General features: G+C 49.7%; 2 protein-coding genes across 12 annotated transcripts in view; one reads left to right on the plus strand and one right to left on the minus strand.

The window, feature by feature from the left end:
- Nucleotides 1-14211, plus strand: part of LOC147427662 (uncharacterized) — a 141833-nt gene that overhangs the window by 19998 nt on the left and 107624 nt on the right. The window lies entirely within an intron of this gene.
- The window catches only part of LOC147427663 (dynein-1-alpha heavy chain, flagellar inner arm I1 complex-like), a 316587-nt gene that overhangs the window by 19504 nt on the left and 282872 nt on the right, over nucleotides 1-14211 (minus strand). The window contains exon 70 of the mRNA XM_086496532.1: nucleotides 13963-14142. Within this exon, the coding sequence (XP_086352658.1) occupies nucleotides 13963-14142 (180 nt within the window). The remainder of the gene's footprint in view (nucleotides 1-13962; nucleotides 14143-14211) is intronic.

The following is a 14211-nucleotide window of genomic DNA, read 5'->3' on the forward strand; positions in this document are numbered from 1 at the left end:
TATAGCTTCAGCTACATGCGCTCTGCTGCCCTACCCCGCTACTACTGTAGCATTCAGCACTGCAACAAAGCATGCCTACCCCCCCCCCCCCCCCCCCCCCCCCCCCCCCCCCCCCCCCCCCCCCCCAAACCCACACACACGTGCGCGCGCGCGCACACACACACACACACACACACACACACACACACACACACACACAGAGAGAGAGAGAGAGAGAGAGAGAGAGAGAGAGAGAGAGAGAGAGAGAGAGAGAGAGAGAGAGAGAGAGAGAGAGAGAGAGAGAGAGAGAGAGAGAGAGAGAGAGAGAGAAATGAAATGTTATATTAACGTCTTCAAAAGGCCATAGTGACCTATGAGACCAGAAAGTTACAAGGTGGTGGATCTGATACAAAGTCAGAGTAACAAAATAACCTAACAACAATACAAAACAAAGATATATATTATGGGATTCTAGATTGGTCGATGTGAGCTAAGTCGAAAACTAAGCAAAAAAGGGCGGCTAGTTTGGATAGCTGAATCACAAAAGATTTAGCATCGGTCGTTGGCGAATCTCATCAATTTCCTCCATGGTTAGTAGTCTGACCGGGTGTCGTGCATGCCTAGCCAGCGTGCTCTGAATGTTTTGACGTAGCCTCCGTCGATGCTGTGTAGTCCTGCGCAGTCGTGGGCGCCTAGATTTCCCCAGTCAATCGCTCGGTCAATCAGTGTGCCTCTGGTGTGAGACGGGGGGGAGCTCTGCTGTGGGAGTGGCTCTTGCGGATGTCCCGTGTCTGCTCTGAAGAAGTCTGTAATCCGTCTTTGAGACTGGTTAGCCTCGCCATTCATCAGGCTCTCTCTGTGTCTGCGTAGCTCGAGCAAGAACAAACCCAGGCATCTTTGATCTTCGTATCCCATTACTCTTGAGAGTGGTCCAAAACCCTCTCTTAACAAGCAATGGAAGCGGCCTCGAATCTCGTAGTAGACGGGGCAACGGCATGTATAATCCAGCTCTGTCTCAGGTTCCATGTCACACAAGGGGCATGTCCTGGCCTCTGCTGGTACTTCGCTGTATCTCCCAGTTTCAATCCGCAACTAGTGAGACGATGTGCGTAACTGGCCAATAGCACACCGTATCCCATGAGACAGGTGGGTATCCATGTATCTGGGTCTCATCACAAAACCATCTTCCGTAAGCTGGAGAAGGTGGTCTCTGTAGAAAGCCATCTTCGTGCCCAGTTCTTGTGCTGGTTGTATCCATGTCCTCCTGGTGTCTAGCTGGGTCAGGTCTTGGCGGATGAGCTTGGTGATCTCCGACTGTGTAAGAATGAGAGATGGTGCATCCAATGAGTACTGGAATGGTGGTAGCCTGTCTATCTGAACCCATGTGCCCGAAACCATGATGTCATCTCCCCATACCAGCATGTTGTATCTCCTTGTATGTCTAACTGTCGAGAGGACTCAAGTGCTATGCGAGCATATCTTTCTTTGGGAAGTTCCCATGTGCGGTTTATGAAGGAGACTGACCTGGTGAGCGCCTCTACCACTAGTGGGGGGGCCGCTAGCTTTGCTCGCATAATGGCCCATGGTACTGATGCCTTGGCTCTAATGAGCCGCGAGATCATAGAGACGAGAGGTTTCTCCATGTTCCCCCATCCGTTTGAGCGACCTGGCCTCCCGTGGTGATCCAGTGAAGGTCCCCATATCTCAGCCCCATAGAGCAATGCTGAAGCCACCAAGGTGTCAAAGAGCTAGAGCTTTGTCCGGGGCTCCTGAAACTGAACCTGCGAACACATCCTCTCCAATCTACCCAATGCTGCGTGCTCTAGTAAGTCTAGTCTCTGCTGCTCTTCTGAGTGAGAATGCAGGTCCGCTAAAAACCACTCCAAGGTAAGTGTAAGCGTCTGTGTACTCCACAGTCTCCTGGCCATATGTGAATGTAGGTGCTGACCTCCTGATCCACTGTGGGGTGGTATTAAACACCATAACCTTGGTTTTACCCAGGTTGACAGACAAACCACTTTCGTGGGCAAACGTATGCAAAGCATCCAATTGACGTTGCATTTGGAGATCAACACTATGTCATCAGCATATAACAAAAGTGGAATCCATGTCCCTGCCAACTGAGCACCTTTATCCCCATCGCTGTCAATGTAGTCAGAAACCTCATCCACATACATACCGAAAAGAGTAGGAGAGAGCGGGCAGCCTTGCTTCACCCCAATAGTGGAGTGAACCGGTGTAGAAAGTCCCTCTGGGGTGCGTACATGCCCTACTACTGATTTGTACAATGCCATGATCCCCCAAATGAGTTTTGTGGGTACTCCCATTTCCTGTACTCTGCGCATCAGTCTAGCCTTGGGTACCGTGTCGAAAGCTTTGCGGAAGTCCACAAAGCTACAATAGATCCGTCTCCCATGAGATCTGCCTTCTTCGATGATGGCCCTGAGTGTTAGGATATGGTCAAGAGTAGAGAAGCCTCTCCTGAATCCTGCCTGCCCAGTTGCACGTATCCCTTCCCTCTCTGCCCATCTACTCAGCTGTTGCTCCAGAATGGATGCATACAACCGTGCCAGTGTGTGCCCAATCATATTAGTGCGATAATTCCCAGGCTCCATGGGGTCTCCTGATTTGAAGATTAGGTACGATCGTAGATAGGCTCCAAGAGTGTGGTAGGCCCTCACACATGGCCCGGTTAAACATAGCTGCTAGAAGCTCTGCTAGTAGGTCTTTGGCATGCATGAAATGCTCAGCGACTAGGCCATCATGATCATATGCTCTCCCAGTCTTCATCCTGTCAATAGCTTTCTTCACCATCTCAGCGGTGAAAAAGACACATGCGTGTGGGCATGTCGGGGGGGTTGGGAAGGGCCGGCTATCCTGGTATTGTGTACAAAGATCATGCGTATTGCCCCCAAGTCTCTGTGGAGGAAATAGCGGGGGGGGGGGGCTGCTCATGGAAGAGCCGCCACGCCTCACACGAGTCCTGACTCAAGAATAGCTGATATAGATCCTGCTCGAGTCGAGCCAAAAAAGCCCTCTTCTTCCGCAGCACCAGGCGTCGGAAGTCAATCTGTGATTGTCTGTGAGTGACGTCCCCCAACAGCACCTCCCTCTGAAGTCTGGCTCTAGTCTGGCGGCACTCCTCATCGTACCAGCTGTTCTGAGGCATGCTCCCTGATCGGCGGCTATGCTCAGGCTGGGTGTGTGGGTATGCTTCTGCTGCTGCCTCATGTAATGTCTGTGTCAGTATAGTAGTTAGCTCTTCCAGAGGTCGCCCCGGGTCCTCAGTGCATAGGCGTCTGTAGATTCCGTCCATGTATACAGAATCCGTCTCCCGTGTGAATGTGTAGCGAGTAGGGGCTGCTACTCGTGGCCTGTGTGCTACATTGAACTGGAAGGAGATGGTCATCGACACTAGAGCATGATCCACTGCCACCCCGATCGGTCTGGGCTCAGCTGTGAGATCCTGGATACTAGAGATGAGATTCGGTTGTGCCATGACATAGTCTACTGTGTTGGCTCCATGTCTGTGTGGGAAGCATGTAAAACCTCCCGAAGCAGGAAATCTCTGTAGGCCGTTCAAGATCGCCAATCCATGTGCAGTGCCCATGTCTATCAGGTGTCGCCTATACTCAATACATTCCATGTCGTGTGATAGTCTGGAAAGGCCCGTCTCTACAACATCTAGCTCTCTTAGCATCTCCTCTGAAGTATCATAAAACACTGCCTGGTGATGGGCAGTCCTGGCATTGAAGTCCCCTAGGATGATAATGTCACCGTCCCTAGAGAACTCCCATATGTCATCATCCAAAATAGAGAAAGGGGATTGTCCTCTGGGCGATGCATAAACTGATGTACTCGGGGGGAAGTAGCAAATAGCTAGATAGAGGTATCTGCTTGTCTCTGCTTTCAGTCTCACCCACATGTACCTAGCCTGCTCGTCCCTGCGGGCTATATGTATCAGTGGCTGCAGATCCTCTCTAAATAACACTGCCACTCCCCCCGAGCCCCGCCCTCTGTGCTCTGAGCGTGTCTCCTGTCTGTAGGCTGTCTCCCACCTGTATCCACTGATGTGAGGCATGGATTTCCCTGGGGCCTGGTGTGTCTCGGAGTAAAAGATGATGTCTCTTCCAGTAAAGCTATCCTCAAAGGCACCCACATCAAGACGCATAGATCCATTGCAGTTCCAGGCAGCTACTTTGAATGTGGTCCCATAAGTCTCGCACTGTCATTTGGAGGGTCGTTCTAGTATTACCACTATTCCGTCTCGGTAAAAAGCGATCCTGCCTGTTTCCCTTGCCGCTCTAATCTCTGGCATTACTTCCTGCACATGAGCGATCTGCGAGAGGGTGATATCATCATAGTTACCCGGAACGCGGAACGGGAACGGCGACGGGATCCCCGCGGAACGGGGGAACGGCTAGGGGTTCGGAACGGGAACGGCGCGGAACGGGAGGTATAAAAAACACCCAAATAGTGCATTTTTTAGCTTCTTGTGTTTAAATACAAGGAGTATTAGAGTGCTTTGACTCTAATACTCACAAAAAACTCGTTTTGAAGACCATTCAATCTTGCTATGACTAGATGATGAGAGAGAGAGAGAGAGAGGGAGAGACTCGAGAGAGTGAGAGGGAGAGGGAGAGATTTGAGAGAGTGGGAGGGAGAGGAAGAGAGCTTGAAGGCTTAAAGCCTTGAGCCTTGAGAGAGTGAGTCTTGAGAGGGAGAGATCTTGAGAGTGTGAGAGGGAGAGAGCTTGAGCCTTGAGGATTAGCTTGTGGAGAGAAAGGGGGAGGGGGGTGCATTTTATGAGTCCTTGAGGCCTTGCACACTTCAAAAAGAAGCCCAAACATTTACTTCAATTTTTTCAATTTTTGCCAAATTTGTTTGTAGCCGTTGGCCGTTCCAGGGGCATTCCGGAACGTTTTGGGAGCGTTCGGAACGTTCCGGAACGGCCGTTCCGGTTTGCACTGGCCACCCGGAACGTCAAACGTTTCGGGACGTTTCGGAACGTTCGGGAAGGGAACTGCCCCCCCGGATCGCCGGAACGGGGGCTAGGGGGCGTTCCCCGGTGCCTGTGCTGGCTGTATCCATGTCCTCCTTCGTGCCCAGCGCCTGTGCTGGCTGTATCCATGTCCTCCTGGTGTCTAGCTGAGTTAAGTCTTGGCGGATGAGCCTCGTGATCTCGGACTGTGTAAGAGTCAGGGAGGGTGCATCCAGTGAGTACTGGAAGGGGGGCAATCTTCTATACTGAATCCATGCGCCTGGAACCATGATGTCATCTCCCCATACCAACATGCTGTATCTCCGTGCATGGCTAACTGTCGAGAGGACTCAAGTGCAAGGCGGGCGTATCTGTCTCTAGGAAACTCCCACATGTGGTGTAGGAAGGAGAGATCTGGTGAGCGACTCAACCACTAGTGGGGAGGCAGCTAGCTTTGCTCAGATAATGGCACGTGGTACTGAAGCCTTGGCTCTAATGAGCCGCGAGATCATAGAGACCAGAGGCTTCTCCATGTCCCCCACCCATCAGTGCGACCTGTCCTCTCGTGATGATCCAATGAAGGCCCCCAGATCTCAGCTCCATAGAGCAATGCAGAAGACACCAAAGTGTCAAAGAGCCAGAGCTTCGTCCAAGGCTCCTGAAACTGAACCTGTGAGCACATCCTCTCCAATCTACCCAATGCTGAATGGGCTTTGGTCAATTTAGTCTCTGCTGCTCTCCTGAGTCCTCAATGAAAATGATGGTCTACTAAAAACCACACCAAGGTAAGTGTAAGCATCTGTATACTCCACCGTCTCCTGGCCGTATGTGAATGCGGGCGCTGACCTCCTGATCCACTGTGGGGTGGTATTAAATACCATGACCTTGGTTTTACCAAGGTTGACAGACAAACCACTTTCATGGGCAAACCTATGCAAAGCATCCAAGTGACGTTGCATCCCATTTGGAGAGTCGGAGATCAACACAATATCATCAGCATATAACAATAGTGGAATCCGTGTCCGTGCCAGTGGTGCACCTCTATCCCCATCTCTCTCAATGTAGTCAGAAACCTCATCCACATACATACCAAGTAGAGTAGGAGAGAGCGGGCAGCCCTGCTTCACCCCAATAGTGGAGTGAACCGGTTTAGATAGACCCTTTGAGGTGCGTACATGCCCTACTACTGATCTGTACAATGCCATGATCCCCCAAATGAGCTTTGTGGGTACTCCCATCTCCTGTAATCTGCACATCAATCTAGCTCTGGGTACTGTGTCAAATGCTTTGCGGAAGTCCACAAAGCTACAATAGATCCGTCTCCCACGGTATCAGATCCGTCTCCCACGGGATCTGCCCTCCTCGATGATGGCCCTGAGTGTCAAGATATGGTCAAGAGTAGAAAAACCTCTCCTGAACCCTGCCTGCCCAGCTGCGCGCACTCCCTCTCTCTCTGCCCATCTACTTAGCTGCTGCCCTAGAATGGATGCGTATAACCGTGCCAATGTGTGTCCAATCATGATAGTGCGATAATTCCCAGGTGTAACCGGCCCGTACAACGTAGAGGGCGGTACTATTTCAATTACCTGTTAACTTTACACAGAGCACTGAGAAGGGAAGAGAATATAGTTGCGTCCAGCGACTAGAATGTCACTGCGCACACGAGACCGACACCCTGTAGGCCCCAAAGACTGGCGCCCCTTTCGGTATTTCTTTATTCAAATTAAGGTAGACGATCCGACCACTTAGCACAAGCTTTCACAAAGCTGTCCAAACCTGGCGAGGGCTGAAAACGCAGGTTTTCGACCGGATTTTGACAGCATAACGGCGCAAAAACCCCTGTAGGTCCAAAACACCCCTCTAGGATGGATTCCCTCGGTATTTGGAAGCTTTCTGGTGAGCTGTCACAGAAATTCAACGGGCTGTAATTCTCTGTTTTTCACTGTCGGGAGCCCAAAAGCCTGTACACGCATCCCAAGGCTCTCACGAGGCTCCCCCGATGTTCCCTTGCAGTTTAGGTGCGAAACCCTAAACCTGCAGAAAAACACAGCAGGCTGTAATTCCCTGTTTCGGATCGTTTTTAGCGGAGCAAACACGCCTACGCGTGTCCCAAGGGCTCCCGCACGCAATGGGACAGTTCCCCTGTGAATTGGACGAGTTTTCACGCGAGAAAACTCTCCAAACTCGCAATCTTTCGTGATGGAACTGTGCGTACCTGTGGGGGATTAGCAATTAGTTAATCCGGTTCCTGTTCAGAAGGCTCTTGCCTTGGCAAACGCGCATAAACCCCCAGAACTGTACATAGGTCAAATGAGAAGCCCACTAGTGGGGCATAACATACTGTACGTAGGGGAGAAAGAGAGTAGTATGTAGCGTGCGGGGCATCACTCCCGTCACCATACTGTGCATAGAGGGCAAGGTAAGCATTCCATAGCTTCTGTACCTGCTACAATCCACCTGAGGCTGAAAATGGCGCCCCCTTTGTTGATATGCAGCTCGTTTTTGCCTCCCAGAGTGGCAGAATCGCTCACAGGCTGACACGTCGCCCAGTTTCCGAGTTTGGGCTTTCCTTGCTAAAAATATCTCAACTGGTGCGTCAGTTGACTTGGCAGCAGAGCAATAGAATGTTCCCCTTGTCATTCCAGAGCTAATGACGCGAACACATTTTCCGGTCAAAAATAGCAGTTCCCTAAATTTTTGGAGATGCTTCCATGGCGTCCCTATCGGTCTCCTGACCATCATTGAAGACTACCATTTGACCACCATCTACAATGTGGGTTAATTTACTGGCCCCTTTCAACTTATAAAGTTGCAGTGACTTGACGAGTGGCCCAAATTCCAGTTTGGCGCACACGAGCTTCCATACTCATCAGAATTCAGTGCTAACTAGCCCGGGCAGTCCCTGTCTGACCGACCTAGATCACAGATGTGAGAAACCCATTTGGCTGCAGCCGTTTCACACTGGCCATGCAATGTCCACTTGCACCTTTTCAAGGGTTTTGGGACAAACAAGTAAAAATAAAATAAATATATCTAATACTTATTTATGGAAGGCAACAGGAAAAATACACCTCCTGGTGACACCAGGCTCCATAGGGTCTCCTGATTTGAAGATAGGTACAATCGTAGATAGGCTCCAAGTGTCAGGCAAGCCCTCACACATGGCACGGTTAAACATGACTGCTAGAAGCTCTGCTAGTAGATCTCTAGTATGCATGAAATGCTCAGCCACCAGGCCATCATGATCATATGCTCTCCTAGTCCTCATCCTGTCAATGGCCTTCTTCACCATGCGGCGGTGAAAAAAGCGCATCTGTGTGGGCATGGATCAGGGGGGTCGGGAAGGGGCGGCTGTCCAGAAACTGTGTACAAAGATGATGCGTACTGACCTTAAGTCTCTGTAGAGGTAATGGTAGGGGGGGGGGGGAGACAGCTCATGAAAGAGCCGCCAGGCCTCACGCGAGTCCTGACTCAAGAATAGCTGGTAGAGATCCTGCTCTAGTTGAGCCAAAAATGACCTGTTCTTCCACTATGCCAGGCGTCGGAAGTCAATCTGTGACTGTCTGTGAGTGATGTCCCCCAAAAGCACGTCCCTCTGAAGTCTAGCTCTAGTTTGGCGGCATTCCTCATCATACCAGCTATTCTGAGGCATGCTCCGAGAACTGCATTGGCTGGGTGTGGGTATGCTGCTGTTGCTGCATCATGTAATGTCTGTGTCAGTATAGTAGTAAGCTCCTCCAGAGGTTGCCCTGGCTCCTCAGTGCATAGGTGCCTGTAGATCCCGTCTATGTATACAAAATCCATCTCCTGCGTGAAGGTGTAGCGAGTAGGGGCTGCTACTCGTAAACTGTGTGCTACACTGAACTGGAAAGAGATGGTCAGCACTACAATGCATGATCCATTACCACCCCAACAGGTCTGCCCAACTATGAGATCCTGGATACTAGAGATGAGGCTTGGTTGTGCCATGACATAATCCACTGTGCTGGCTCCGTGTGTGTGTGGAAAGCATGTGAAACCTCCCGCATCGGAAAATCTTTGTACCATTCAAGATTGCCAATCCATGTGCAGTTCCCATGTCTATCAAGTGTCGTCCATACTTAGTATGTTCCCCATCCTGTGGCAGTCTGGATAGGCCCGTCTCTGCAACATCCGGCTCTCTCAGCATCTCCTCTGAAGTATCATAAAATACTGTCTGCTGATGGGCAATCCTAGCATTGAAGTCCCCTAGAATGATAATGTCACCATCTCTAGAAAATTCCCATATGTCATCATCCAAAATAGAGAAAGGGGACTGTCCTCTGGGTGGTGCATATACTGACGTACTTGGGGGAAAGTAGCAAATAGGAATGTAAAGATATCTGCCAGTCTTTGCTCTCAATCTCACCCACATGTACCTAGCTTGGCCATCCCTGCGAGCTATATGTGTCAATGGCTACAACTCCTCCTTGAATAACATTGCCACTCCTCCCGAGGCCCGCCCTCTGTGCTCTGATTGTGTCTCCTGTCTACAAGCTGTCTCCCATTTGTATTCACTAATGTGAGGCATAGATTGCCCAGGGGCTTGATGTGTCTCAGAGTAGAAGATGATGTCTCTCCCACTAAAACTTTTCTCAAAAGCATCCACATCAAGACGCATAGATCCATTACAATTCCAGGTAGCAACTTTGAGTGTGGCCCCATAGGTCTCACACCGTCATGTGGAGCATGACTCCAGTATCACCACTCTTCCATCTTGGTAAAAAGCAATCTTACCTTTTTCCCTTGCCGCTCTAATCTCTGGCATTACCTCTTGCATATGGGTGACCTGTGAGAGGCTAAGGTCATCCCCAAAAAAGATGCCCGTCTTCTTAAGAGTCGTCTCTTCTTCGAGGTTTCCTCCTTGCTCCTACTTTTCTTGTTGCCCACTCTCCAAGCTCTTGAGTTCTTTTACCTCTTCATCTACATTATCTTTGTCTTTTGGCTGCAAATTCTCACATGTAGAGAGCATACACGTCTTCTTTGCTCCTCTTCTAGTGTCAGGTTGATAATAGTGGGTGTGCATGTTGTTTCCTTACTTTTCCCTTTCTTGGCAACCTCAATCCATTTCTCAGCCTCATCTGCTTTCTGTTGAGTCTTTGTGATAACGTCCACCCAAGAGGTCGTCATTTTTTCTTTATGCTGCTCTTCCCCCTCTTTGATGGCTCGCACTTGCTCTTTGATTGTGTTGAGTTCTTCTATTACCGAAGGTTGCAATTCTCCCTCTTCAAGTGTGGTTCGTGATCGTGCCTCCGCGAACTCCTTCTTGAGTAACGCAATCTCTTCGTCTTGGGCGGCCACATGATCTCCCATTGCAGTGATCTTGCTTTCTTGGGCCAAAACGCGATCTTCGAGCAGTTTTATTGTACCTAATAGGTGGCGGTTGATCTTGTTAATGGTCTTGACCATTTCTTCTTTGCACTTTTGGACTGCATCTTCTAAGGGGTCGGGCTTGTCATTCTACTTCCTCATGGTTGGTCGTTGCTGACAAACGAGACGAAATATTGCGGTGGAAGGAGACCTACACGCACCCGGGCTTCCACATTTGAAAATCTGCTCTGATTTGCTTTTGAAAAAATTCTACATAGAAAATTTGACTGCCTACTGTACCTGCGCGGGCGGGGGGGTCGGTGTCGCATTTTATCCCATGAGATAAGTGTGTGTCCATGTATGCAGACCTAGTCACAAAGCCATCCTCCGTGAGTTGGAGAAGATGCTCTCTGTAGAAGGCCATCTTCATGCCCAACTCCTGTGTCGGTTGTATCCATGTGCTCCTGGTATTTAGCTGAATCAGATCCTGACGTATGAGTCTGGTGATCTCTGTCCGTTTGAGAGACAGGGAGGGTGCATCCAGGGAGTATTGAAGCGGAGGTAATCTATCCATCTTGAGACCATGCGGCTGAAACCATGCTGTCATCTGTCCATACCAACATGCTGTATCGCCTTGTAGAGCTAGTTGTCGAGATGACTCCAAGGCAAGCCGAGCGTATCTCTCCTTGGGGAGATCCCATAGACCGTGCATAAAAGAAACTGATCTCGTCAACGCCTCCACCACGAGGGGGGGCGGCTAGCTCGGCTCGGATAATCTCATGTGGTATTGAGGCCTTAGCCCGAATCATCCGAGCGATCATAGAGACCAGAGGCCTCTCCATACATCTCCATCCATCTGTGTTGCCAGATCCTCCATGGTGGTCTACTGAGGGTTCCCATACCTGAACTCCATAGAGCATAGCTGGAGTCACTAGAGTGTCAAAAAACCAAAGCTCTGTTCGCGGTTCCTGAAACTGAACCTGCGAACACATCCTCTCCAGTCCTCCCAAAGCTGCATATGCTCTCGTCAGTCTAGTCTTTGATGCTCTCCTTAGTGAAAACACCGGTCCACCGAAGACTACCCCAAGATAAGTATATGCATCTGTGTACTCCACAGTCTCCTGGCCATACATAAATGTGGGTGCCGACCTCCTGGCCCACTGTGGTGTGGTGTTGAACACCATAACCTTGGTTTTCCCCAGATTGACAGACAATCCATTGTCACGAGCAAATGTATGCAGAGCATCCAAGTGGCGCTGCATCCCCTCTGGTGAGTCAGAAATCAGCACAATATCATTAGCATATAGTAACAGCGGAATCCATGTCCCTGCTAGCTGAGCCCCCCTGTCCCCCTGACGCTCTACATAGGCCGAAAACTCATCCACATACATCCCAAAAAGAGTCGGGGATAGGGGGCATCCTTGCTTTTCTCCAATATTGGAGAGGACCATGTCCGACATTCCCTCAGTGGTGCGTACCCGCCCCATCATTGTCCTGTATAGAGCCAAATCCCCCAAATCAGCTCTGTAGGCACACCCATGTCCTGTAATCTGCGTATGAGTCTGGCTCTCGGCACTGTGTCGAAAGCTTTGCGGAAATCCACAAAGCTACAATAGATCCTCTTGCCATGGTGTCTACCCTCCTCAATAATAGCTCTGAGTGTCAGAATCTGGTCAAGAGTGGAGAAACCTCTCCTGAAACTTGCTTGCCCTGGTGCTGTTATGCCCTCTCGCTCTGCCCATCTACTCAGCTCTTGTTTAAGAATGGATGCATATAGCCTAGCTAATGTGTGACTAACCATGATGGTGCGATAATTCCCGGGAATCATGGGATCTCCCGACTTGAAAATAGGCACAATCATGGACATACTCCAAGTCTCAGGGAAGCCTTCATACATGGCTCGATTAAACATCATAGCTAGGAGCTCTGCGAGCATATCCCTGGCATGGATGAAGTGCTCTGCTACCAGACCATCATGATCATGTGCTCTCCTTGTCTTCATCCTGTCAATAGCTTTCCTTACCCTTTCGGCAGTAGTGGGTCCGGTAGAGGTGGTTGTCTGGCATGTCTCTAGTGGGTCCGGTAGAGGTGGTTGTCCTGATGCTACGTAGAGAGATGTGGCATATTCCCCCCATGTCTCAGTGGAGGTGACCGCTGGTGGTTGTGAATGTTCGTGGAATAGCCTCCATGCTTCGCCCGAGTCCCGACTTATAAATAACTGATACAGATCTTCCTCTAGCTGGGATAAATAAGCCCTTTTCTTGCATCGCACTAGGCGGCGAAAGATAATCCGTGACTGTCTATGTGTGGTAATACCCATGAGCACTTCCCTCTGTAACTTGATCCTCATCTCTCTACACTCATCATCATACCAACTGTTCTGGGGCATTTTTCTAGATCTTCTCCGTGTAGGCTGGTTGTGGGGGTATTCTTCTGATGCTGCATCATGGAGCGTCTCTGTTAGTATCTGAGTGAGTTCATCTATTGGCCGTCCTGGCTCCTGGGTGCATAGCTTCATGTATATCTCATCCATATACATAGAGTCCGTCTCCCTCATGAAGGTATACCGGATGTGTGTAGGGACCTCTCCTAATGGAGCTGTGCTGAACTGAAACGTCAGGGTGAAGGACAAGATAGCATGATCAACTGCTACTCCAACTGGCCTAGTGTCCACCATGAAATCTTGAAAGAATGGAATGAGACCTGACTGGGCCATAACATAATCCAGTGTGCTGGCACCATGTCGGTGTGGAAAGCAAGTAAAACCTCCAGCTGTCGAAAATCTTTGTAGGCAATTCAAAATGGCCAATCTATGTGCGGTTCCCATATCTATCAAGTATCTGCCATATTCCGTGTATTCCTCATCTTGTGATAATCTGGATAGACCCATCTCTGTATCGTCCAGGTCCCTAAGCATTTCCTCGGAAGTATCATAAAATATTATCTGGTGGTGGGCAGTCCTAGCATTGAAATCCCCTAGTATGATAATGTCACCATCCTTAGAAAACTCCCATATGTCATTATCCAAAATAGCAAAGGGGGATTGTCCCCTAGGTGATGCATATACTGACGTACTAGGAGGAAAGTAACAGATAGCAATGTAGAGGTATCTGCCCGTCTCTGCCCTGAGCCTCACCCACATGTACCTAGCATGCTCATCCTTGCGCGCTATATATATCAATGGCTGCAACTCCTCCCTAAATAGAACTGCCACTCCCCCTGAGCCTCGTCCTCGATGCTCTGATCTGGTCTCTTGTCTGCTGGCTGTCTCCCATCTATATCCGCTCACCTGTGGCATGGATTGCCCAGGGGCTTGATGCGTCTCAGAGTAGAAGATGATGTCTCTCCCTGTGAAGCTATCCTCAAAAGGCCCCTACATCAAGACGAAGTGAACCGTTACAATTCCAGGTTTCCATCTTTAGTGTGGTCCCATAGGTCTCGCACCGTCATGCGGGACGTCGCTCCAATATCACCACCTTTCCATCTCTGTAAAAAGCAATCTTCCCCTTTTCCCTTGCTGCTCTAATTTCCGGCATTACTTCTTGCATATGAGCAATGTGCGAGAGGGTGAGGTCATCTCCAAGAAAGATGCCAGTCTTCTTTAGAGTCGGTCTCTTCTTCAGGAAATCCAGAGAGAGAGAGAGAGAGAGAGAGAGAGAGAGAGAGAGAGATACTTGAGGTGTAAGCTTTCGCCACAAGGCTGGCAGTTGCCCATTGAATAGAGCTGTTGACAAATCATCAAGGTCTTTACTCATGCCAATTTCTCCTGCCAAGGCTTTCTGGAGTTTGTGAAGACTTTGTTCAATGCATACCACCAACCTGTCCCATCTTTCAAGCTCTTGCAGCAATACAACCTGCATAATTTTATACAAGCAAGGCTTATATTTTGCTGATACCATCAGACTGCTTTATGAGTTCAACAG

Source organism: Adiantum capillus-veneris, chromosome 23 (assembly GCF_014529385.1).
Source record: "Adiantum capillus-veneris isolate H3 chromosome 23, ASM1452938v2, whole genome shotgun sequence".
NCBI lineage: Eukaryota > Viridiplantae > Streptophyta > Polypodiopsida > Polypodiales > Pteridaceae > Adiantum > Adiantum capillus-veneris.